At 35.5% G+C, this 27,401-nt stretch overlaps 1 protein-coding gene across 9 annotated transcripts; it reads left to right on the top strand.

Moving 5' to 3' along the window:
• The first annotated feature begins 289 nt into the window (after positions 1-289).
• Positions 290-26,781, top strand: Ars2 (arsenic resistance protein 2). Of its 9 annotated transcripts, none has more exons than XM_088259476.1 (16): positions 327-672; positions 1,249-1,311; positions 2,316-2,552; positions 3,245-3,433; positions 6,840-6,906; positions 8,226-8,415; positions 9,115-9,357; positions 9,898-10,076; positions 11,671-11,907; positions 12,649-12,789; positions 12,947-13,129; positions 15,479-15,808; positions 16,691-16,948; positions 17,563-17,687; positions 18,460-18,579; positions 26,361-26,781. In XM_088259476.1, exons 1-16 carry the CDS (start codon positions 524-526, stop codon positions 26,437-26,439), a joined length of 2,790 nt encoding a protein of 929 aa, XP_088115602.1. In that variant the 5' UTR covers positions 327-523; the 3' UTR covers positions 26,440-26,781. The 9 variants fall into 9 exon arrangements, with proteins under 9 accessions (XP_088115605.1, XP_088115607.1, XP_088115606.1 ...); XM_088259473.1 differs by having other exon boundaries at positions 18,448-18,579; XM_088259475.1 differs by lacking the exon at positions 26,361-26,781 and adding an exon at positions 23,764-24,266 and having other exon boundaries at positions 9,133-9,357; positions 18,448-18,579.
• Positions 26,782-27,401: the final 620 nt, after the last annotated feature.

Here is a 27,401-nt window from a genome sequence, read left to right as displayed (position 1 = left end):
TAAACGGCGGGAAATGTATGAGGAGATATATGAATGTGGAAGAGGTGAATAATGTTTGAAAAGAGTTGCGTGGCATTCTATTATCTCTGCCTACTACTGCGGGAAGCGGCGTGATGATTAGTTAGTCACATATCCTCATTTATGCGTAAAAATGTGTATTGAATCGAGATTTTTTTCGCCCGACCCGAAATATTTTTCGATAGGTACCTACTAGTACTAAAATTTTATTTACGAGTATCTACCTACAGTTTTTTTTCTCAATATTTTTAGGTTACGTGACGTGTTATGTGACGTTCGAGACTAACTTCATGCCGCAGTGAGCCACATGCAACGGAGGTCAAAGGGGGTCGCGTCGTTGGTCGTTTTTTGGTTTCGTGAGAAAATCGAGAAAGCTAGAAAGTGTGTTAACCAAAAATATATTTTATCCCCGTAAAGTGATGCTTCTCATCCCATATAAATAAACACCACTCATTCTTGACAGTTTAATTGAAAACTTTTGATTGGTTTGTCGGGAATATCTGCAATGGGTGACAGTGATGATGAATACGATCGGAAGAGACGTGATAAGTTCCGCGGTGAACGAGCTGGAACAGGCGGCGCGGAAGGGAATAGCTACCGAGGAAGCGACAGGCGGGAAGAGCGCTCGAGGGGTCGCGAAGACTGGCAGGACAGGTCAGTATTTTCTTATCTTGATCAGACATTCTCCACATTTCAATACTTTGTCGGCGTTTGAGGGTAAAGTTATTTTGCTCCTTTTCCACACAATTTATCCTCCAGTAAACGCTCTTCAATTCCCAAATCCTTGCTATTTATTATTATATATTTTTCTCATGTCCAATTTTATTTATGAAATGACAGTTTCTTCGCCAATGGACCTATAACATAACTTGAGTTTAATTTTTGGTTGTATTATTATTTTTATATCTTCTAATTTGCATGCATTATTTTTCATTAAAAAATGTTGTTACTCAATTAATAATAATAAAAAAATGCTTATCGTTTTATTTTGTTTTCTGTAGACTCAAAAATGACTTCTTAAAGATATCTTCACTCTTCGGGGGTGTCATATATTAACAATTTAACTTTTCTCTTTCTGATTCCTGGCTTGAAATTCTGTAAATTTGTTGCTATTACTTACTAATATATTAATTTATGATTTTTAGTATCCTCTGAATTCTTGTTCTTCCCAAATCCTTTACCCTTGTATATATACCTTAAACTTCCTTAGATTTTAACGATTATCCACAGATCGAAGCACTCTAAAGAAAATATACCACTAGGACGCCATACTGACGGAAAACTGTACAACAGGTATACTTATCACTGATTTTAATTTCCTTTTTTTCAGGATAAGATTTTATTATTTATCTCCTTTTTTAACCCTTAATAACTAAACATTCGTCTGGCGGACTACGCAATTAAAAACATTAAACTTAATCCAAAGTATTTAAAAAAAATAGGAACTGGTTACATGGCATTTAAGTTTGGTTTATGAGAAATGAATGTAAGAGACATTTAACAATAAATCACTATTCCGCACAGCTACTACATTTGTCAATATTGTGCGATCCACAAATAGCATTGTATCTACAAATATAGTTAAGTTATCTAGGGTTAAAAGAAGTCCATTAGTGTTCGCAATAATGATACTAATGTTCTGTAAATTCCTATGAAAAATTGCTACTAACTACTAAATATTTCCAAAATCCAGGTAATTTCAAAGGGTGATTCATTGGCTGAGACTAATTCTATATTCAACCTCTTCCGATATGAGCTCCTGTAAATGCGGGGCGAATGAACTTTAACCAGTTCCTAGTTTACCCTGAGTGTGAATCGGCCAAGGAGTTTGCATTGTAGTAATGAGCCCGAGTGCCGCTCGGGAAAATCTTATTCCGACTTCTCGGTATTGATTTGCCTGTGCACAAATATATTTATGTATTTGTTTTTATTGAGTAACCCGAGCGTTGTCCACTTCCGTGGTGTAATGGTTAGCGTGTTTAGCTACCGTGCTGGAGGTCCCGGGTTCGATTCCCAGGGGGGGTGGAAATAAATATTGGTGATTTTACACTCTAATATTTATTTAATATTACCCTGGACTGATCTCTGAAACACAGGAGGGATCACCTTGCCTCACCTTGCAATATGATGCAGTGGCCTTTGCACCATCGGGCGCGGATAAGGGTTTGAAGAACCCGAGCGATGTTGTAGGTGACGATTTCTTGCACCGAAGAATTTTCTTGCCAAAATTCGACTGTCAAGTGGTTAAGAAGGAATTGAGTACATTTTAAAATGTTCAGCGCTAACTTTAATTCCAGGGCGCGCAGTGGCGGTCGCGCGGAGTACCGCGAGTACCGTGGCGGTGGCGCGGGGCGCTACAGCCCGGCACGCGGCGAGGGCGCGGCAGCCAAGCGCGCCCGGGGGCCCGACTGGCCCGAGGAGCGGCGCTACGCGGCGCACGACGGGTACGGGGCCTACGGCTGGGCGCACGACGCTTACGGGCCGCACCCCGCGCACCACGCCTACCCGCTGCACGCACACCAGCCCCCGCTCAGGTAAGACTGGGTCCACTAATGACCTGATAGACGGGAGTACACCTCCATGACAGCCCCAAAGTGGCGATATTACCTTCTTTATTCGTCTCGTGAACGTTCAAAGTTAGTTTTTGAAATGGATTTGAATATTTAAACGTATAATATTTTGCTAACCCTTACCATTCCTATATCGACTGTGGATTGGTATTATATTTAAAATAAAAAAAATGAATAACCTTACTACACGATGTTCTAATAAAAAAGTAATATGAAACTCCTTTTTTAAAAATCTATTTTGTAAATCAATTTGGTTAAAAAATAATGATGAAACTAAGGAGTTCTAAGAGTAAATACCAAAATATTGGTGTTGTAAAACATAAAAGGCGTCGTATCTGGGGCATGTGCTGAGAGGAGAGAAATACGAGCTAATGCACCTTATAACAAAAGGCAAAATAGAAGGTCGACGAGGTGTGGGTAGAAGACAGATTTCCTAGCTCTGGAATATACGAGATTGGACAGGGATTAACAGGGAGATGCCCAAGACAAGCAATATTACTCTCAAGTGATAGTCGATGTCAGGGGGACCTGACATGACACTCTTAGAAGTTGTATTTAAAATGTATGTTAAAATCAAACACTTATTAATTAGAACCAATCATGCCATTCTTATACCGAGTTGTTGTTTTATCTCATTTCTCCTGGATGATTTGCAGAGAGACTGGTATAGGCGGCGCCGCTACGGGAGAAACCCAACCCGCCATGATGTCCTTCAAGGCATTCCTCGCTGCCCAGGATGACTCCATCACGGACGAAGACGCGATTAAGAAGTACAATGACTACAAACTTGAGTTCAGGCGACAGCAACTCAATGAGTTCTTTGTAGCTCACAAGGACGAGGAGTGGTAAGCGATTGTCTCTTCGCTATTACACAAATTCTAAATGTATTTGTAATTATTCATTAAAAAAAACTTTATTCATCACAAAACATACTTTGTAAATATTGAATGATTTTTGCAAAGGTTTATTACGATAAATTATCTTTCTATTTGAGTGCCGTCGCCCAATGGATCAAAATATGAGTGTAGCTTGAATCCTTGTGCCAAATGGAACCAATCACATTTGTGTATGTTTTTATATTTTTTCTCAAATACAGTGCATTCTATATTAAATACAAGCCGTGACCTAGTTTTGGCAATATTGTGTTAGCTGTTTTTTGCAATCTGTTCGTTTGAGTTTTACATATACGATGGAAAATTTAGCTGTCAATGCTTATTTTGTGATTCATTTGGAGATTTTGATATTCTCTAAATTTTTATATATTAAATAAATGAAGATATTAAAATTTTCATGCATACTCGCTTCTCTATATATACATACATAAAAGCTAATGTCAGTACAAACTTACAATGCATTATTAAAGTGTCAAGAGGAGCGTGCATTTGTAAATTCCCCATTTACATATCTCAAGATCAATAGTAAGCCCCTATTATATGACTGGATTATGTATCTCTAAAACAGGACTCGGTTAACAATTGTTTTTATAAAAAAGAAACAACTGTCAATTGAATTATTCCCGTTAAAAGCAATCCTGGCAAATGGAAAATCAGCAGCAATAGTTTTCTCGTCTTGTATGTGAATATATTTGTTTTTATTATTGACAAATAAATCTTGCCTTTTTTTTTAAAAATTAAATTGTAAATAATCAGATATTGTGGCTGTTATTTAATATTTACATTGAATGTTATAGCAATGACAATATTTTGAGTGTGTCCAAATCTCTGTCCACAAATGCTGGATTTGGTCTGCTTAGGAGCCATTTATACAAAGATTTTGTTGATATCTCAACATAGATGAAGAATTTACTCATCATCAACCTTAGATGTTGACTACAAAGTTTTTACTAAAAATGTGAATTGTGTTGTCACATGAATTATACATATAACTTTTTGAAAATTGAGCAATGTGGTTTTCAATCATGAGTTGAATGGTGAATGTTTCGCAGTTTATAAAGTACTCATTAAAACGAGGCAGTGATAGGTCATAAGGTCTTTGAATACCTAGATCTACATAATCCTATCTCAATGCGTGACTTCTTCATCTATGTTGGATCAATGAAATCTTGCTATAGTAATGGATTATGCACTCAGATAACAACAACACGGCACTTTATTTACTATTAAGAAGACACTGAAAAAAAATGCATTAAAAAAATCAAATTTTATAGCACAAGTGTTAAGGTGAACAATATCTAACCATATATAAAATACATGTGTTTGATAAACACAGAAGTAGAAAGGCCATGCTGCCGTGTAAATGTAGCGAGATGTGATTCTGTACTATTTATCAATTGAGATTTGAATGGCTTATGAGGGCCTACCGATGCATAACACCCTGGGATGCCCGCCTGGCCGTAATGTAGACTAAGCAATAAGCCCTTTAACTCTCTTGATAGGAATTTAATGTATGAAACTTTGTCCCCACAGTCTACAGCGTTGCCCGGCTAACTTGACGCTGTTCTCCGTGAAAAAACCGAATACACATTTGATGTGTGCGACAGAAATTAGAACTTAGATACCGCGATTATACTTGATACCGTGTAGCTCTCTCTCGAATGTGTCCGGGGCGCGCAATGCCCCGGATATCGCGTGCTAGCTCAGGCTTGTTAGGTACCGACACTCTTTGTGGAGAACAGGTGAGACCAAGAAGTGTTTATTACAATTTTATTTATGTTTCATTTCAACGGGATGAAATCTTATGCCATTGTATTTATTTTACTTTTGTCATCCGCCATTTTCATCGCATAATTTTCCACTAATTTAACCCTAGACCACTGGACTTGTTTTAAGGTACCTTAACACAAGACTATCGTAAAATGTACAACCATAAGAAAAAGCCATATTTTGCCAAAAATGTTTACCAAAAAACCTTTTTTTTAAGAACTTTATGTAAAATACGAACATAAAATATTGATAAATAATTAAGATACACGCTAGTTGTCATTACATTCTTTACATGTGTTGCCTCCATGCTCTTCACGAATTGGATGCCCGTCGTAAATTTTAGGAATGTCCCGTAATCTAGGGTTAAATCGATTTCATTTAGTTGTCGACAGAAAGCCGAAATGATATTACCCCCTCATAAATATCTTAAGGCCCACTATATGTAATACAATTCAATATTGGCATTGGAAAGCGAAAATTTTAGAACAACTTATTTGTAAATTTTATGATGCATACATTTTCTAATAAAATATGTATAAATATATCATTGATTTTCAATTCCTTGTTAGATTACTGAATAACTACTTTTAATTTTTAATCAATAGATACTGTCTGCCTCCATTGTGAAGCTGTTAGGGTGTTTGGCGCCATGATAATACCGGGGTACCTGATTTGTTTCTCAGATCACTTTGCCTGCGAGTAATTGACAATCAAGATAACACCGTCGATACGATGCAGTGTCTAATATATCATCTATTAATATATAAAAACTTATCTAGCGTAAGTTAAACATCCACATAGGTACATATACATGCAGGTAATCGACACATACATACAATACATGCATAAAAATGGGCAAGTGTATGAGATATAACATAGGGAGTGGACAAAACCGAGAATTTCACCAGAGGGAGTATTTTCCTCACTAATGCGGAAGAGGTCATTTCGCAAGGAAATACGGTTGAGCAAGGATACCATACTCCTGACCGGCCTTACCAGGGGCGCAGGGCAAGTTTAGTAGTTACAAGAAGATACTAAAAGAAATCAGTATGAAATACATACAAATTTATTTGTTAAATCCAAAAATTCATTGAACGGCCAAAGCACTACACATCACAATCACACTGTCGTTGAAAAATAATTCATGACCAAGTTCTTCAATTTGTTTTCGCTTTCCACTGCCGATAACACTTGTAAAAATGAGATAGATTATATGAATAAATAAAATACAATTTATTTGATGCATTATAATTCAAGTTTTAATTAAGAATAAATTGAATATAATTTATATTGTGTATAATAATCCGTAACCATGATACATCATGTTACGTTTTAAGTAATTTTAAGCAAGTAATGCAATCCTGGCTCGAAATTTTACACACTGTTACATTTCATTTTTCTTATACGTAAAATATTTCATTCATTCTGTTCATTCATTCATTGGAATATTTCAACTACTTGTGGGAAATTATGAATCATTTTTGTTTCTCTTTTCCAGTAAATATTACGTTCCTCACACGCCTCTATTTGGTATAAAATGAAAGACAAAGTGGTGTAGTGCATATTTAAATATTTGAACATTTTATAGGTTCAAGATAAGGTATCACCCGGAAGAATCGACGAAACGCAAAGAAGAACAGCAAAACTCCCTTAAGGTAGGATAACAAAGTGCATAGATAACACGGTAACTGCGTGCTCTGGGACTAGAACCCGGGGCTTTCTTGCTGTCAAATAATTTTATTTGAATTCTTGTGAACCCCAAAAATGCACAAAAGTGTGGAAATAAATTTTTAAAACTTAATAGTGAAAAATAACACTGGACGACAGAGCTCGAGATATAGCTAGTACAGTAGCATAAGAAGAAATCTATACTAAAGTGGTATTTACTAAGTAATACATTAATTAAAAATGTATAGATTTTACCACAAAGTGACTGCCGAATGAAATTAGTGAAAAGTAACTTACAAAACTGATTTAAGTGATTGACTTTTAGAACATAAATATAGAGAAAAGACAGTTAACTTTAAACATAAAATTAGATTGTAGCAATTGTTTTATCAAATTCTGTTGGGGAAATTTTGCCGATTATAGAAAGGTTCAAAGTAACCGTACATAAAAAATACACAAATAATTTAATGAATATACTTTTTTCATATAATTTCTTCATAGTATATGCATGGAATTTTTCAACAGGTATACTTAACGATACACATGTATCTCTCTTGCGCTAATAGGGTTTATATAATTTTTTTCCGCATTGAGGGAATACTTACATAATTTAAGTATTAATTTTTAAATCAAACAGATTTTTCGAGTCTAATTTATATTTATATTAAAAAATTAACTAACTAACCATCACGCCGCTTCCGCAGGGGTAGGCACAGAGAATAGAACGCCACACCACTCTGTCCTTGCAAACATTCTTCGCCTCTTCCACGTTCATGCATCTCCTCATACATACCCGCCGATTGTTACGACTCCTAACCTGACGAATGTTCGAAAATGCTAAAAAAATGGGTGCTTGATTTAAAAATTAATGCATAAAATGGAGTTCTACAAATTAAACGTGAAATCAATAAATAAATACATATTATAACATGAACAAAAAGATCCATTCTACTCTAGAAATTTGCATTTTAACATATTTTTTGTGATTGTATTGGCTGTAATTAAATAAAATACTTTTACCAACTGATAATTTTTAATTATTACAATTTATAGATACTTTTTGGGTAAAAAACTTTCCAAATGATGAAATTTCAATTTATTGATATAATTTGTTAGGGAAATACTATATTTTAAAGTAAAAATCATTATGATTTAAATATTGTATTCTGAGACGTTAAGGTTCGGATCTTGGGTACTAGACACCCAAGAATGTATTGCTATGCGTACCGCACACTGCTATTGTCTTAACGCTTACAGACATGTATAAGTGCTTCGGTGATTGACCAAATGTTAAAATCTTTTTCAGAATCGTCTGGCGGTGTTTTTAGACTTATTGAACAACAAATATTTGGAAAAGATAACAGTGGACGTTGATCAATCCGATCAGATTATCAGACTTTTGGATACTGTAGTAATAAAGTTAGAAGGCGGCACAGACGAAGACCTCAAAGTGTTGGACGAGCAACCCAAACCAACTCCCGCTGTGGAAAATAATGGTAAGCCACACCTCTAGGAAAATATTTGTTTTTTTGTGAAAGAAAAGAAATCTCTTCAAAGTCATTTTGCATTTCAATTGAACCCGGGAGCTCCAGCATGGTAGCCAAACGTGGTACACTACAGAAGACAGAGGCTGTAAATACTCAGACTTATATATTCCTATTCAATAACTTCATGAGCTCTGTTAAGATATTAATAAAATCTGATTAAAATGACCTCTTTTTGGTTAAAATCAACATCAAACAAAGGTTTGATATGTGAAAAATATTGTTATTACATATTGTGTTATATAAATAGTTGTAGAAACTGGTGTCGATAGAGTAGGTAGACAATGGAAAAGTGATTAGTCCTATGCTTCAATTGCCAGTCCAGAATAACATGTTAATTAAATATTGCATTTGAACAAAATATTTATCTAAAACTCACTAAGAATGTCAAAAATAAAGTTCAATATATCTAGGAGTTTGGTTATAGTGTGGTTGTCAATCATGGGTGGAATGGGTGAATGTGACTTGTGTGTAAAGTGATCACTTTACCAAGCCTATGACGGGCGTATGCCCTGCGAATGCCCAGACTTCCATACTCTTCTCCATGCATGTTGAGATGTCAAAAAATAACTCCTAATTGGAGATAATCCAGACTTATTGACACAATCGAATTGTTGTAAAGAAGAAGCTTGTATTCTGCTGTTTCACTAGATACCAATCTGATTGCAGCCAAGCCCGTGGAGATAATCCTGGATGCCGACGAGCCCGTGAAGAAGGAGAGCCCCGACTCGGAGGGCGAGGACAAGAAGGAGCAGGACAAGGACGCGGAGGCCAAGCCCACGGCGCCGCTGACCATGGACATCGACCCGCACCACCGCCACCTGCAGGAGCAAGCCAAGCTCTTCTCCAAGACCAACGCCTCCGGGGAGGAGGCGCCCAAGGAGAATGTAAAAGGTAATAGTAATAATTAAAATAAATAATAAACATTGTCCGCCTCTGTGGTGTAATGGTTAGCGTGTTTAGCTATCATTTTGGATGTCCTGGGTTCAATTCCTAGGGGGGAGTGAAAATAAATATTAGTGATTTTACAATCTAATAATGTAATCTTATTTAATATTACCCTGGACTGGTCCCTGAAGCGCAGGAGTGATCACCTTGCCTTTATGTAGGTAACGATCAAGAAGACAACACTGCATCAGTATGATGCAGTGCCCTATGCACCATCAGGTATGGATAAGGGTTTTATTCAAACCCTCATGCGTACCCCATAGAGCATAGGGCACTGCATTATATAAACGCAGTGTTATCTTGATCGTTAACACATGAAGGAAAGGGAAAGAGTATGCACCAGTTCATAATAGCTATCTATGGTGGGATGAGGAAAGGTTTTGTTAAGATGAGACCTTTCCATTTGTATGTAAAGTTCGAATCCAGGATTGTATGCACATACTCGAGGAACGCCTGAAAACATGATTTTTTTTTCGTTTGTTTCAGTTAAAGCGACTTCTGCAAAGCGGAAACGCAGTCGCACATCTTCAAACAGCTCCAGCGGGTCATCCTCTTCGTCTTCCTCTTCCTCCTCGTCCTCGGACAGCGAGGCGCCGGAGGCCGGGGCCAAGAGTGAGGGGGAACCGCAGCCACCGGGACACACGGATGATGTTGACCTTAAAGCGGTATGAGATTTTTCCGATTCATGAAATATTAGCGATTTTTGGGGATATAACTGGAAAAAAATAAGTAATATTAAATTATTTATGCACTAAAAGTAAAAGATATGCTTTAAGAACATCCGTATTGTCCGCCTCCGTGGTGTAATGGTCAGCATGCTCGGCTACCGTTCCGGAGGTCCCGGGTTCGATTCCCAGGGGGGTTTAATAAATATAAGTGATTTTTTCACTCTAATATTTATTCAATATTGCACTGGACTGGCACCTGAAGTGGAGGGCTGATCACCATTCCTTCATGTGTAAATGATCGAGATAACACTGCGTTTATATGAAGCAGTGCCCTATGCACCACTGGGGTGCGGTAAGGGTTTTATTATTATTTATTAAGAACATGGTTTGATAATATCAAATCGGTGATCGATAAGTAGTATCCCCAATTCAATCACAGTGGAGCGGCCTTGAGGTAGTATTTTATGAAAATGGTGCTATATAAATTATACAAATTTATTGTTATTATTAAGTCAGCAAGTAAGTTAGTTTTATCATATCTCAAAAATTGTAGGTTAATTTTTTATTCATTCGGGCATTCTTCTCACCATCATCCGAAGCCAATGGTGCATAGGCCACTACATCAAATTGCTGCAATGTTAAGTTGATCGTTATTTATATGAAGGCAAGGTGATCACTCTTACACTTCAGGTACCACGGTATTAACACACTTGGGACGGGAAATGTATTTCTACCCGTTGGGTCGATTGATGCTTAAGGATGGGAAGGGTATTTTTACCTTCTGCGCCGGCCTCATTTCGAAGTCAGAATAGAAGGAGTAATATTTTTAATGTTTTTAAATTAATATTATGTATCAATCTCTTTGTTTAGGTCTTAACTATATGTACATAATTATCAAATCTCGTCGTCAGCGATTCGCAGGCATAAAATACATATTGCGGCGGAAAACACTTATTTATTTTGACCCTCCCTGGGAATCGAACAGGGACCTCCTGCATCTTAGCTAAACGCTTTAAACACTATACTACCGAGGTGGAAGTAGATGCACTGTTAATATTGGCAAAGTTGGTCGTACTAATGAAGTTTACTTTTTTAATATTTTGCGGGATCCATAAGAGGTATCGTCAACAATGCTTACACACATTAAAACATTATTAAAACAGGTATGTCAACCTATGATCCCAGTATTTGTTTCGGGTATGCCTACTCCACAAATTGAGAGTAATTTTTTTTTTAATCAATATTATTAATACATATCTAAAGTATTTGACTTTGTAGTTAGTAATTTTTACTTATTTATTTTTTACAAAAATGTTAATAATATTATTATATAACCACTCACCAAAATTTTTATGTCTACCGGTTACGAGACTTACCCGTCTCTTCGTCAGGACAATCACTACCACAGCATGCAAACAATACCACCCTTCACCACCATATCACCATTTACACACTCAAATCTACACAAAACGTCTAACACATGCGATTTTTGGTCGACCCGAAGACCAACATGCACCGACATTTTCAACACAGACATGCGTTACGAGCCGAGGTTAAACATGCACTAGTTTTTATTCTTTGTGATTTTCAGAAAGTTGCGGAAGACGAAGACATGGACAAGGAGGATGCCAAGAGTGACAAGGAGCCGGAGAAAGCCAAGGACTCGGTGGACGCAGACAGGGACGGGGATGGGCACAAGAACGGAGAGGAGGGGGCCGAGAAGGGCGACGAGGAGCTGGAGAAGAAGGAGCCGCGCGCCATGCACAAGACTACATCCATCTTCCTCAGGAACCTGTCGCCGACCATCACCAAGGCAGAAGTGGAGGCCGTGAGTACTAACTGCTTGGCAATTTCAATTTTATTTGAGTAGTTTGTATTCTCTGCTAATACCAGAAAGATAATTGAGTTAAATATTGTAAATAAACATTGTAAATTAAACCTAGTAAAAAGGGCCATTTTTGAAGAAAAAAGTTAGTTAAACCATATCCGCCCCCTACGTGGAGCATATGGAGTCCTTAAACTGTCTCCAGATTTTTCTGTCGGTTGCCAGCTCCCTTCCTTGGATCCCCCCGAAGTTCAGACGAGAGCTGTCGACAAATTGTCAGCAGTGGTGGTCCTGGGCGGCGCAAACCTTATACCTTGTAAAAGAAACAAGCTTGATGGCGGCTCTCGGGAGGCATGCGGAGTACATGGCCAAGCCAACTGAATCGCCTTTTCTTGACGACAGTTGTGACCAAGATTTTCTGCGTCCTACGACTTATCTCTTCATTCCTCACAAAGTCAAACCACCACTTGCCTAAAATTCTTCGCAGACACCTATTTTCAAAGCTAAGCACACGGCTGCTCTGGGCTTTTGTAAGGTGCCATATTTCACAGCCGAATAAGAGAATAGCAGCAATGCAGGCATTGTACAGGAGGCATTTGGTCTTCACCGAGTATAAATCTGATCTTATCAGATTTATACTCGGTGATCGATCCGGTTTTTTGCAACAAAGTCTTTGGCAATTTAAGCGTGCAAATAAGAAAAAAATCTTGGGACCAAAATGGTAAAAAATGAATGTGGTTTTAGATGTGTAAGCGCTACGGAGGCTTTCTGCGGGTAGCGTTAGCGGATCCACTTCCCGAGCGGCGCTGGTTCCGCCGAGGCTGGGTCACCTTCCACCGGGAGGTCAACATCAAGGAGATTTGCTGGAATCTCAATAACATTAGGGTGAGAACTTACTGAAAATATAAATATTTACCTAACCTTATTAAAAAAAACAGCATTTATGTTATCCTTCCATTTAAGTTTTTTCTTTTCAGTCCCTTAAAAAGCGTAAAATAGGGGTTTTACTGTATTTGAAATGAATAATTTGGTTGTGTTTCAGTTACGCGACTGCGAGCTGGGGGCGATAGTGAACCGGGACTTGTCGCGGCGCGTGCGTCCCGTGAGCGGGCTGACGCTGCATCGCCAGGTGGTGCGCAGCGACGCGCGCCTGGCCGCCCGGCTCTGTCACCAGCTGGACACCAAGGCGGGCCTGTGGACCGACTCCGCCAAAGGGGACACTCAGGTACGCCATCTTCTCAGCTACTCGTTTTTTAGAAATATGTTAAAAAATGTCATTGAAATCGCTCCTACCCCTCTTCCACCTTCAACGTTCCAAGGGTCGCACTCTAAAATTTCGAATAAGCTTCACATACGGTGTTTGAAAACGATGCGGAATGCATCGAAACACGTGTTACAATAGAGTTTAAGAAATAGTGGTATTTTCAAATTAAAACTTTGGTAAACCTCGTTTTGTGCCGGCTAGATTCACGCCGATTCACAATTATGACAGTCGGTGCCGGGCTTGGGATTCCCCCCATCAAGAATTAGAAGAGTTGATGGAGGAATTAGATCGCCCTCAATCAAAAAATTCTGAAAAAGAGGAGTATGAGAATGAAAATCATGGGAAAACCCTAAACGGCCAATCTAACTTGGATGCTTTCTTCTATAGTAAGGTTAACAGATGAACTCTGTGAGATGGATGGGGATTTCAACTGAAGCGCAAATGTTCAAAGAAGCGTCACAGCTCGGCTGTCCAAACTTAAAACACAGTAAGGGACATTTTTTTTGTATTACGTTTTTTTTGCATTTTTGGACTAAGTAGAATCTACTTACTTAATCTACTTTAAAAAAAACGTACTATAAAAAAAATGTCCCTTACTATGTTTTGAGTTTGGACAGCCAAGCTGCCATTCGTCCTTATGCTATGATTCTGCAAGAAAGGAATCAAAGCAAATGAAATTGGATTCTTGTTTCGACAAGTGTGAGAATTTGATTTCGTACAAATAGTATTTATTTTTAAAAATGCATTCATTACATCAAGAGATTATTTATTTTGTAAACAAATTTAAATTTTATTGGTTAAATACATTAACAATTTGTTTTGAACATATATAGGCCATATATTGAATAAGCATGTTAGATTTTTGACCACTCAGTGAGATTTTTGTCTACCGGTTTCGAGATGTGTCTTTCTCTTCATCAGGACAATCACTATGTCAGCATGCAAACAATGCTACACGTCACCACCATAGCATTATTCACACACTTACAACTACACAAAATATTAATCACATGCGTTTTTGATTGACCCGAGGACCAACGTGCACTAAGGATTGCGGAACAACATGCACTAAAGGGCGAGGTCTGACATGCACTAAGGATGTTAGTTTTTTTAAATTATCTAACGTCCAGGTGACTGTGAAATCTAGCTACAGATTATGCAACACTGCTTATCATGACCCTACTTAGGCTTTAACTTTATGAGTTTTATAGGCTATACATACTCGTGAGTGGATTTACTCTATGTTTTGAATATTGAAAGCATTAACTTTGTGGATCATATTGATATATTATTTCGAGAAATAAAAATACTTTTTGTTCTGATCCACTCACATTTTTATTAACCAACTAGTTTCGGCAACAACCTGTTGCCCTCTTCAGGGTTTCATTTATTACTAGTTTTTATTACTAGTAATAAATGAAACCCTGAAGAGGGCAACAGGTTGTTGCCGAAACTAGTTGGTTAATAAAAATGTGAGTAGATCAGAACACAAAGTATTTTTATTTCTCGAAATAATAGATTTACTCTATGTTTAAAGTTACTATAATTTCATGTCGCTAAAATCAAAAAGAGTTGGTATCTTGTTAAAGGCTGCTTTTATACAATTCAATGATTCTAAGTTAGTAATGAAGTTATTTTAATATATGATTTTAGTTCTATCATTTAAGTTATAAGTTTACCTGTATACTACGTATATACTAAATTAAACTCATGTATTTAACACACTAAGGACAAGAAGGGCATTTTTACCTTCTGCGCCAGTCTCATTTCAAAGGCAGAAAAGAAGGAATAATGTAACGTTTTTCTATGAATATTATATACCAATTTCTTTATTAAGGTCTTAACTATATGTCAACACGCTCGGCTACTGTTCTGGAGGTACCGGGTTCGATTCCTGGGGGGGGGGGTCAAATAAATTTAAGTGATTTTTTCACTCTAATATTTATTCAATATTACCCTGGACTGGTACCTGAAGCGGAGGGCTGATCACCTTTCCTCATGTCTTTACGATCAAGATAACACTGTGTTTATATGATGCAGTGCCCTATGCACCATTGGATGCGGATAAGTGGTTTGCATTAACTATATGTACCTAATTATCAAATCCCGTCGCCAGAGGTCTGCAGGCGTAAAAAATACTCATCCAAAATGTATTGACTATCACAACACTAGTTCTTATAACTATGTAGTGTCCAGGGGTAAAAGATGTTAGTCAAAAAACGTTAGGATTTATAGGTTGAAAGGAACGGGCGGGGTCTGTAGTAGTGGACTTTAAGGAAGCATTGTGCAAGAGTTGTGTGTGTTTTCCAGTTTGGGCTGGTGTCCTCAAACCCGGTGCTGCACAACATCACCGAGTACCTGATCGAGGAGGGGTCGGCCGAGGAGGAGGAGCTGCTGGGACTGGCGGGCGGCGCGGGGGGCGCGGCAGGCGGCGGGGGCGCGGGGGCGGAGGGCGGCGCGCCGGAGGGCGACACGGTGGAGCGCGACCCGCAGCTCACGGCCGTGCTGGACCGCCTGGTGCTGTACCTGCGCGTGGTGCACTCCATGGACTACTACAACCACTGCGAGTACCCCTACGAGGACGAGATGCCCAACCGCTGCGGCATCATGCACGCCAGGGGCCCGGCGCCCACCACCAAGGTATGACTTTTCAATGCGTTGAAACCTACATTTATTGGCTGAGTCCAAATCCTTGTTAGCAAATCTGGGTCTCTCCGCTTTGTAGTTATTTTTACATTTTGGCATCTCAACATAGATGACGAAGAATACGGAAGTCTGGGTATTTACAGGTATTTCTTAGTTCTTATGACCTGTCATAGAGTGGTTAAGTGATCATTTTACACACGTGTAATGTATGTTTCTCAGTATGTAAAACAATCCGGTTAGGATCTGGCATATAAAAGGGTCTCTGCTAAATAAAATCTTTAGATCTGTAGATGGCTCTAGTGAATTCACATGTACAGTGTTGTGAGACTTACGATATAATGTAGGAGTTTAAATTTAAGTAGCGTGGTTGTTAATCCATGTTGAGATGTCAATATAGATTTTTCATATTTTCCCAAGTAATATTATTTATTGTTTCGGCATTCACTTTGTGGTATGACATGATTAAATTACAAATTAATCTTGTTTTTTACCATTTGAGTATTATATTTTGTTTCTAGTTATAGAAGCTACAGATGCTTCCATCTACAAATATAAATATAAACTCATCAGTTTATATTTTTACCTGTAGATGGAAGCAACTGTAGTTTCCGAAACTAGTCATAACAAAATATAATACTCAAGTGGTAAAAAACAAGTGTTTGATTTGTAACCTTTGACTTTATTTTGCTATACGTATAAATTTTTCTAACGTTTCAAAAATATGAATATTTCAATTTATTCACAAAATGATATTTTCGCATGTTACAAAATTTGTGATGGTCAATTGTACAATTTGAGACAGTGATTGTTATAAAGTTATCATTATTATTTTTTAGCCTAGTAAGTAATTAGTATTTTTCACCATATGATGTTTAGGTGACGGCCAACGAGATAGCGGAGTACGTGCGCACGTTCGAGGGCAAGATGTCGGCCTTCCTGCAGGAGCTGCCGAGCATGGACGAGCAGGAGCTGCTGCGCCTCGGCACCAAGGACTGCGCGGCCGAGGTGGAGAAGTTCATCCAGGCCAACACGCAGGAGCTGGCCAAGGACAAGTGGCTCTGTCCGCTCAGCGGGAAGAAGTTCAAGGGGCCCGACTTCATCAGGAAGCACATCTTCAACAAGCACGCCGAGAAGGTACAATCATAATGCTGGCTCTCTCCAATAAACCACAAAGCATCTACTTTTAGAGGCTTGTCTGCAGGTAGGATAGTAAGGATAGGGAAGGTAAATGTTAAAAATACGTCACAAACAACCAGACCAATTGAAAATAAATCTTGCTTGAATTTATTTTGCACTTGGCGGAAATCGAACCCGCGACGTCAGTTTCGCAGTCGAGCGTCTACCCAACTACGCCACGACACCTGTCTGATTGCTTTGTTGCCATAATTATTATTTAATAGTATTCTTCTTCTGCTCTTGCTCTTTGGAGCACTTTTGCATTGCTTACCATATTAGTCCATGCAATGCGTAGCATTCTACGTTGTAGCCACATTTCGAATGCCTCTAATCGGTTGATAGTATTATGTATTTTTTTCTTAATACCAATATTATAAGGAAGAGATGTTTGATCCAAATATTGACAGCCAATTCGCAATACATACGAAAAATGACGACCTATGTCGAATTATATTTGAATGGTGACAATTTCAGTATGTGCAGATATTAATACCACAAATATTCCAGCCCTCAAATGTATTTCCATTCATTTGAAGTACGTACGTAAATATCAATAAATGAATTCATTATAGGTTGACGAAGTGAAGAAAGAGGTGGAGTACTTCAACAACTATCTGCGGGACATCAAGCGGCCCCAATTGGCGGAGCCCCCGCAGCGCCGCCCCGAGCCCGCTCACCAGCCCTCCTATCCTCCCAGGCAAGGGCAACATCCTTTTAAAATAAGAGCCATACAACCGAAAGTTGCTCCTAACCCAAGATATGGCGTATTAAAAATAGCTACCTTTACACATACGCATTTTACCTAGTGATGTCTGAGTCATTTTACCTGGTACTTTTTTGAGTTGTTCAAGCTGAATTTGTAATTTGCAATTAAAATTTTACTCAGTAAATACCACTATTTATTAAAATCTATCGTGACACGTGCTTCGATGCTTTCTACATCATTTTCAAACACGGAATTTGTAATCGTTTATCAGATTTCTCCTATGCGGTAAAATGTGTAAAATATATGAAAGAGAGCTGTTATATCGTCAAGAGATTACTTTATTTCTTGAGATTATTATGTTTTAGTGTTGAGATTTTTCTATATTTTTTAAATATATGCTAAAATTGCCAAAGACTTTTTTTACATAAACATAAATGTAAGGGTGACAAACAAAATTTTTTAATGAAAAATGTATTTCTATTTTTCACTAAAAATTGGTCGCCATACTCAAAGTAAGTGAGTACTAAGAATTAGTTAAATTAGTTTATTTGTGAATATTGTTGATGAATCGGGACGCGCACGCTGCGACACAGCCTCCCGGTTCGACCGCCAAAATAATCATTGGTACATCTACAGCCACGCTTTTGGCAAGTACACCAGAGTCGATATATCTATCCTCAGCACTCGGTTAATCATCTAGTATCGCTAGTTGTTGCTTTCCGTTGTACTTGAAACGGATTTTAATTTCCAGTTACGCTTCTAGTGGCTACGGTGGGTACGGTCGCGGCGGGTACGGCTACCACGCGCCGTACTACGCGCCGCCCGCCTTCACGCCCGCGCCGTACGCGCCCCCGCGCCACGGCCGCGCCTTCAACAGGGGCAGGTACGCACTGTGATATCACTTGAACGCTGCAAACAAATCCACCCGGTATCTCGCTGCTCTCTATTCCTTGTACAGACCTTGACTAATTAAACGAAGGAACGGCGAACGTAACATGGGAGTATAAATATAGGGAAATTTCTAAATTATTATAAAGGCAGGCGGTATGAAACTGGTGTCGTGTCTCAGTTTCCGAAAATTGAAAAAAAAATCCATTCTAGATTGTTGCGGGTTTTGTGATATGTTTCTTACCCTCAACCTACAGAAAAGCAATTAATTAAAGCAGTAAAAAATCCATTCTAGATTGTTGCGGGTTTTGTGATATGTTTCTTACCCTCAACCTACAGAAAAGCAATTAATTAAAGCAGTAAAAAATCCATTCTAGATTGTTGCGGGTTTTGTGATATGTTTCTTACCCTCAACCTACAGAAAAGCAATTAATTAAAGCAGTAAAAAATCCATTCTAGATTGTTGCGGGTTTTGTGATATGTTTCTTACCCTCAACCTACAGAAAAGCAATTAATTAAAGCAGTAAAAAATCCATTCTAGATTGTTGCGGGTTTTGTGATATGTTTCTTACCCTCAACCTACAGAAAAGCAATTAATTAAAGCAGTAAAAAATCCATTCTAGATTGTTGCGGGTTTTGTGATATATTTCTTACCCTCAACCTACAGAAAAGCAATTAATTAAAACAGTAAAAAATCCATTCTAGATTGTTGCGGGTTTTGTGATATGTTTCTTACCCTCAACCTACAGAAAAGCAATTAATTAAAGCAGTAAAAAATCCATTCTAGATTGTTGCGGGTTTTGTGATATATTTCTTACCCTCAACCTACAGAAAAGCAATTAATTAAAACAGTAAAAAATCCATTCTAGATTGTTGCGGGTTTTGTGATATGTTTCTTACCCTCAACCTACAGAAAAGCAATTAATTAAAGCAGTAAAAAATGTATATATGTATAAAGAAAACAGTGATTTGCATATCCATAGGTATGTATAACCATTTGAAATATAAAAATATTGTCTATCATTGATATATTTGCAATTCCCTCTGTTATCACAACACAGATACAAATATATTTTTGATGTTAATTTTTTTCCATGTTTAGTTTGTCACTTGACATTGGTCACATTTTTTTATTTTTCCAACCTTCGTCAACGCCTGATAGTGCATAAGGCACTGGCATTGTATCGACCACGGACAGTACTACTCTTCTGATACCAGTCTAGAGAATAAATGAATTAAATAAATATTAAAGTGTGAAATGTCTTATCTTTATTTTAACCCTGGGAATCGAACCAGGGACTTACGTTACAGTATCCAAATGCGTTAACCAGTACAGAGATGAATTTTTTCTTTAGTTAATTTTATTTTTCGGTATAAATTATCACTGAATGATCTTTTTATGTGTTACTTTTTCGGCTACCCGGGATGATATTTGATACTTTTTCTCGGTTTATACAATATTTATTGCCAGCTTAAGTTTTTGATGTCAAATACATCAGAAGCTGGAAATATGCAATACACAAATAAGTTAATTAATTAGATTGGCGTGATTAGCTTTATGTGATTGAATCTCAAAGCTGAATAAAGTAACAACTCCTTTCTAAAAAGTGGTTATTTACTTTGGTTTATTAATCAATCATCCATGTCTAAAAAAATTGAGTTTGGAGATAGATATATTCATAATATGTAAAAAAAATAAAAATATTTTTTCTTTTTGATGTTAATATAATACTTATCTAGCCGTTCCTGCATAATATGTCATTTATTTATTTATTTTTGTACAGATTTAAGAAACAAGATGTATGAATTTGTATTTTGGGTTGGTTTGTTTGCATCATCCACATTGATTCATATCCTGTGCGTAAAATTAGTGTCATCTTCATAGTTGGATTTTTAATCCTGTATATATTTTTGTGTAATTTTATTTATTATGACATCCTTCCTCAAGTTATATTTTTAATTCTTTTCTAACAAAAGCAAAAATCTTAACCATTTTATGGTGTGTTTTACGCAGCCTGTAATAATTCCTATTTGCGTAAAAAAAACCTTCAACATATTTATTTGTTTAATTTTATTTCACAACCAGTTTCAAAAAATATATATATTTGACAACTTATTGCTAAGAAGCAATGTCTTCAAATTAACTATCGATGTAATATTGTTTGCTCTAACTATTTTTACTATGTTTAAAAGGTTTTTTTTTTGTTGGTAGAACTGATATCTACATTTATAGCGAGTTAATTGTATATTTTCTTTCTACAATTTGTTTTTTTTTTCAATTTAAGGACGAAACGTCCTACAGTTGATTTTGATTGCAGTTTGAGTAAAACATAGCAGACTGTTTTTAAAATATGTTGAATTATTTGAACAATAATACAGTGTACTCTTTTTTTGTATAGAATACTGCTCAAACTAAAAAAAAAAGAAGCTGTATACAGTGGCTTTTCATCTGTCAGTACCATAATAAAATAATAACACATATAATCCAGAAAATGCAGGATTTAAGATAAACACTGCTTTCATAAAATGAATGCCAATGTGCCATTTTTTTGATATTTCTTATCTGCAACTTATGCTGCAAAGTGTAGTGAATGATTTAAAACAGAGTTTTCTTGTTGTTAACTACAGTTGCATACCTCAAAACAAAACTATTGTCCAAGTTCATAAAAATAATTAAAAGTATGAACTACATTCTAAAGTACTTTTCTAACCCTCATTCGCACCTAATGGTGCGTAGAGCACTGCATCTCATAGACGCAGAGTTATCTTGATCATTAATTACATGAAAGCGAAATGATCAGTCCCATGCTTCAGGTACCAGTCTATGGTGATATGTATTAAATAAATATTATAGTTATAATCACTTATATTTATTTTGACCCTTTGGGAATCGAACCCAAGTTCTCCAGCATGGTAGCCAAACGCGCCAAGCACTGCACTACAGAAGCGGATCAATGAAATTCACTGCATATTTAAAAAAATCTCAAATGCTACTACAAGGAAATCATTAAATATTTATATATGTATATAAGATTGATATTTTTTGATGTCCCGATGTTGTATATTAAATTCTTTGTATTATGAGATTCAGAGGAAGGTTGTTATATTAGTTTTAATTGATTCTATTATGTATATAATATAACCACTTACATAATTTTAGTATTTTTCATAATAAAATCAATGAATTGATGACACTAGTTTTATTTCATAGGTTTAGTTACATACTTGTATTTTCACACAGTAATACATATTTGAATTATGTACTAACACAAGTCAAAAATGATGTTTTTTTACATATGCAATGATCATACTCAGTGTGTGATCCTTCTAAAATGAATATAACTTTCACATACATAGTGGGTGATCACACTATATTGACAATAATCATCACTAAGATCTGGATACAATCTTTGATGTTTTTAATTTTAGGGACAAATGGTAAATATATGAGCCGGTAAATTTTTAAATAAGAACAATGGTGGAATGGGCCATAATTATATTTTAATTTCATTAGTTTTAAAAAAGAAACAATCAATTCAAAATGATATGTGCTGTTGATATTATTAAATTTGTCAAAAATAAAAGTACATATAATTTTTGCTGAATATGTATTTTATTCAGGCATCTTTTAAGTTGTAATAGTTCAGAAAGGATGTTGCATACTGATAATAAGAAAATTCTTATTTTCTGTTTGGCCAGATGTTAATTAAAACGAGCGACACTTTACACAGTGTATAAAGTGATCACTCAAACCATCTGATGACAGACCCAAGCCATGTAAATCCCCATAAACTCGTTTCTTTAAGACATCTGTTATAGATTTATTATTAGATTAAAACCAATATTTTTAGCTTTTCCACTTTTTTATTTGACCAGCGACCGGGTTTCGTCGTTACCGACATCATCAGACTGGTGAGAGGCTATACAAATTGTTATGTTATATATAAAAGAAGGCAGGAGTTGATAACCATGATTTGATATAATTTTTTTTTTTTTTTTTTTTTCAAAATTATATCAAATCATGGTTATCAACTCCTGCCTTCTTTTATATATAACATAACAATTTGTATAGCCTCTCACCAGTCTGATGATGTCGGTAACGACGAAACCCGGTCGCTGGTCAAATAAAAAAGTGGAAAAGCTAAAAATATTGGTTTTAATCTAATAATAAATTAAAAATGCAATTCCATCACGAAGTGTCAGTGGATAATATAAATCTGTTATAGATTATTTCTTTATTTAAATATCACGATTCGTAGTAGTAGTAGTTTCTTGTACTAGTTTTTAAAAATCACAAGGAACATGATTTTTTTTCAGTTTCAGACTTTCCAGCATTTTTTTTCAGATTTGTATCTCATTTTGACTTGTGTTAGTATGTAATGTATTAATATTAGACATGGGTCATTTGTGAACCAACGGATCTTAATCGTCCGTTCAGATATCAGATCTCAATTTTAAATTAATCTTTTGTTGATTCTGTCACTGGTTCAGTGATTCTCTATAGTTAACGGGTTGACTGATCAATTGGTTCACTGGTAACTCATTATTTATTTTTATGGACTAATTTTTATTTTTTTTGGTAGAGGTAGTTTTTTTGTGCCTATGAATAGATCCGCCTGAATGAATAAATATGACAGAATAACTGAAAAGATTTATCATTAATTGATTTGGTTATTGAATCAAATATGTAAAAAAAATGAGCTGAGTATATTTGGTTGATCCTTATTCTTAAGAAAACAGAGAGTCAAGTGGAAAATTTACAATTAATTTTAAAAGAAAAAAGCTTTTAAAAAAATATGTATATTTTAAATACTGAACTTAGTTTGTACGGTTTTTATGCAAGTCTTTTAATTGGTCCAATTTAATTCCTGGGTACTTGATTTGTGATTATTGTATGCAAAAATATAAATTATTTTTTTATATATTTTTTTATGAAAAGTCAATTTGGGAAATGGATTTTGAAAATTATCATTCTAATTAATGGACTAGTATTTTTTTTTCACACTTAATTTATTTACGTGGATATGGGGTTCCTAATTCCGACCCCGTTGCGCACTCTTTTATTTTCTTAGAAATAATTCAGACCAAAATTTTGTGATTATATACGACCCCGTAGATTAATTGATCTGAGAGTAGGTTAGTTATATCTCCAGATTTAAAAAAGTGGGAAATATTTCAGGGAAATGCACGTGGATCGTTCCAGGCCGCTGATAACATACAATGACCTAGACCTCCCAGAGAATGCCGACCTATCATTCTTTTAGTAAAACGCCTCGTTGCCATAAATTTCTGAGAAACTTAAAACTTATTCTCGCCCCAGAGAGACTTCGCAGTTCAGAGCAACAACCTTCTAATTGACAAAACCAGCAAAAGAATTTTTAATATCATTGTTAAACGACAATTTTAATAATCGACTAGGTATATTTTTTTTCTTTAGGTTATTCAGAAAACATAATTTTCAGAATGAACATTGTCACATTTACATGTGTGGAATTGACTGGGTAAACATCATTTTATATGCATTTTGTACCGAATACAAACACTACCAATTCATCAGGCTGATAGAATTTCTTTAAAAAAATAATGGTTAAGTCATTCATTTTATTAATTTATTATTTGATTAAAACCAATATTTTTAGCTTTTCCACTTTTTTATTTGACCAGCGACCGGGTTTCGTCGTTACCGACATCATCAGACTGGTGATGATGATGTCGGTAACGACGAAACCCGGTCGCCGGTCAAATAAAAAAGTGGAAAAGCTAAAAATATTGGTTTTAATCAAATAATAAATTAAAAATGCAATTCCACCACGAAGTGTCAGTGGATAATATAAATTCATTTTATTAATTATTCATGTGTTAATCTTATTTTATAATTTTCCATTAGAATTTTCCTCTTATATATATTTTACTATTGACTTTCAATATGTGTATTTTGTATACCTACATTGAAAATAAATTAAAATTGAAGTTCACCATAGGAAATGAACAATTTATAATAGTGTTATGTCATTGAAAATTATTTTTATTATATATAGTAGTATAGTATACTGTTTATGTATATACATAAACAATTTCATATAATGAGATAGCATAGAAGTATAATAATCGGAAATGAAAAGAAAGCATATTCTTAAAATAATTTTAAACCTACTCATTTCTTTAAGAATCTGGAGTGCAGGACTGTTGTTATTGACCATCTTGATAATAATAAATATATTTAAAAAATATGGAATAACATTGTTAAAGCTGAAAATATTCAAGTTGACAATGTTTTGTTTCCCTCGCTCCAGTGGGAGTGCAAGGGTAACAGCCACTGTTTGTTTCATTCACATTGCAGTTTAGAGAATGCACAGATGCAAAGTAAACACACGGCCAGTAATATTAATGTGGGATGTTGTTTCACTGATTCATTGTGACGGATTTGCAGTTAGAATGTTGTTGTCCTGTTGGATGTCTCGAAATTTAAATAAATTTTTGGATAATCAAAAAGTGGTTTTGTGAACATGTGCAGATAGGATGTTGTTGCTCCGAGGCAACGACTTATCAATAACACCATATTTGACTTTTGACAAATAAATTTTTATATTGATTTCTTTTTTTTTTCTCCTTACCTTTTTCCTTTCATGCACTCTGGGGGGCTATTTTCAGTAAAGAAAAATACGAATTAGGCATATAATTTTTTTTTTATCAGTCCACACTAACATGGGATTAGTTTTTCTTAAAAATTAAAAGTGAGTGTATAATTATATGAATGAGAATATTAGAGGCAAAAAATTATAAAACCTCTCATTAAACCATAAATGTCAAATATCTTGTCTATGGTAAAAAAATATTATTTTATGAATCTACTAATTTTATGCACAAATACATTTAATGATGGTTAAAATGCAGGAAAACATTTATTTTATAAGTTAATACAAATTTAAAAAAAAAACTTTTTAAATGCAATAAGATGAGGGTAATTTTTTTTTAGTTAAAATTGCTCCTTTTAATTTTAATACCCTTCACATATAATAGTCTCCATATTATAGATTTAAGTATGTCTCGATGAAAAAGTACTTAAAAAATGTTTTATTTTAAATTGCAACATTTGTTCCTGAATCTCTCAAACATCACTGAATAGATGGTTTAAAAAACATCATTAAATTTAAACGTTTCATTTTATTTTATTTAAACTTTTGATTTTTATTATATGCCTTCACTTGTTTGCAAGTATTTGTGACTCCTTAATAACACATAACTGTTGCATTTTCTCACCGAGTGTGTTGCACGTGAGCGTGTTGTTCCCGAAGCCCAATACAGGATTTGTACTTCAAATTATAACTTTTTTCTAATCAAATTTAACCTAAGTGCGAAATAAGCTTTATGTATTATGAAGTAAACTGTCAATAAATGCTTCTGTTTCATTTTAGTAATTCCATGGAAAGTTCACATTGATATTATATTACGTTATGAAACTGAATTTCATTTTAAATCAGTTGAATTTGACCTTCAAGAAGTTGAATTTGACTTGCGAGAGATTGAATTTGACTTATAAAGAGTTATATTTGATTTGCAAAGAGTTATATTTGATTTGCAAAGAGTTATATTTGATTCGCAAAGAGTTGAAATTGATTTGCAAGATTTTGATTTTGTTTTACAAAAGGTTGAATTTGACTTGCGAAAGATTTAATTTGCCGTGTAGGAGATTGAATTTTACTTCCAAAAGTTTGCGTGCAAATCCTGTAAATGGTGTGTAGCACTGTTCTGATGATAATATTGGTATATTTCAAGGGGTGGTGTGTCGGATTTCCGGCCGGTGATTCACTATCGCGATCTGGATGCGCCGAGAGAACCAGAAGAATTCATTTAAGACTGCCGATGCCCCTATAGTAGCTAGAATTAACGGTAACTGCCCTTTCACTAGCGTCACTGCCCACTGCCCCGCAATACTTACTGATTCAGTCAGACTGTTGCTTTCACAGTGAAACGTAATCGTTGTATGTACTATAAAATATGTTTTTTGACTGAAATTAGTTCTTCCGTGCAGAGTAAAACTTTAAGAGTACTTATTTTAAAGTATTCTAGAATATTAGTTCAATTTAATGCCGTATTAGAATTAAGCAATTATATCACAATTCATTGGCAGTAATATCATCTCATGTCCATAATTGGTCAATTTTATTTATGCATTTTAATAAATAAACGTATTTTAAGAACATTTGGAATTCTTTAATTTTATCCCTATTGTACCTAATAAAAAAAAGCTCGATTAATGCAGATTCGATATTGCGATCTGCACGAAGTATAAAAAGGTTTAAACCCAAACAATTATAATTTCCTTTATATGAGAATTGTAACAGAAAGATTCAGATTTTCAGAAGATTTTGAAGTAGTTGTGAAGGAAGAGGAAACATTTAGGATGCAATATTATGCTGCTGATGTTGACTTATTGCGCCACTTCACTCTGAAGATTGGCAATTTTCACTTTGTCTGCAGCCTGCCTAAACAGAGATTCAGTGTAAAGTGGAACAATTCTCTCGAGTGTTTAAACCAGAATATTCATTTTCTGTAATATTGGTATTTACTAAGTAAAACATTAATTAGAAATGTTCATTTTCTTTCTATGCTGCGTTTACCAAACTTTGCCGTATAATAAAAAACACATTAGTATTTCTTCCCCCTCTTCAAATGCTAAATGAAACTTTTTTTTCATGGTGTGATATTTACTTAACGAGAGAAAAAAGCATAGAAAAATAATACGAGACGACTTTATTTCAATAAAATAATGAATTTCAGAAAAGGCAAAGGAAAAACTTTCATCACAAACTGAAC

The sequence above is a fragment of the Brachycentrus maculatus genome, unplaced genomic scaffold, assembly GCF_059751285.1.
Source record: "Brachycentrus maculatus isolate JH-2025_06_01 unplaced genomic scaffold, ASM5975128v1 h1tg000117l, whole genome shotgun sequence".
In the NCBI taxonomy this organism is placed as follows: Eukaryota; Metazoa; Arthropoda; class Insecta; order Trichoptera; family Brachycentridae; genus Brachycentrus; species Brachycentrus maculatus.
Note: the sequence above shows the minus strand (reverse complement) of the source record. Positions and strands in the feature narration are given on the sequence as shown.

Coding starts and splice junctions, on each gene's coding strand:
- Ars2 (XM_088259472.1), top strand. CDS start 524: ATGGGTGACAGTGATGATGAATACGATCGGAAGAGACGTGATAAGTTC. Junction 3,434..6,839: donor GCTCACAAGGACGAGGAGTG/GTAAGCGATTGT, acceptor AACATTTTATAG/GTTCAAGATAAGGTATCACC. Junction 16,949..17,562: donor TCAACAAGCACGCCGAGAAG/GTACAATCATAA, acceptor AATTCATTATAG/GTTGACGAAGTGAAGAAAGA.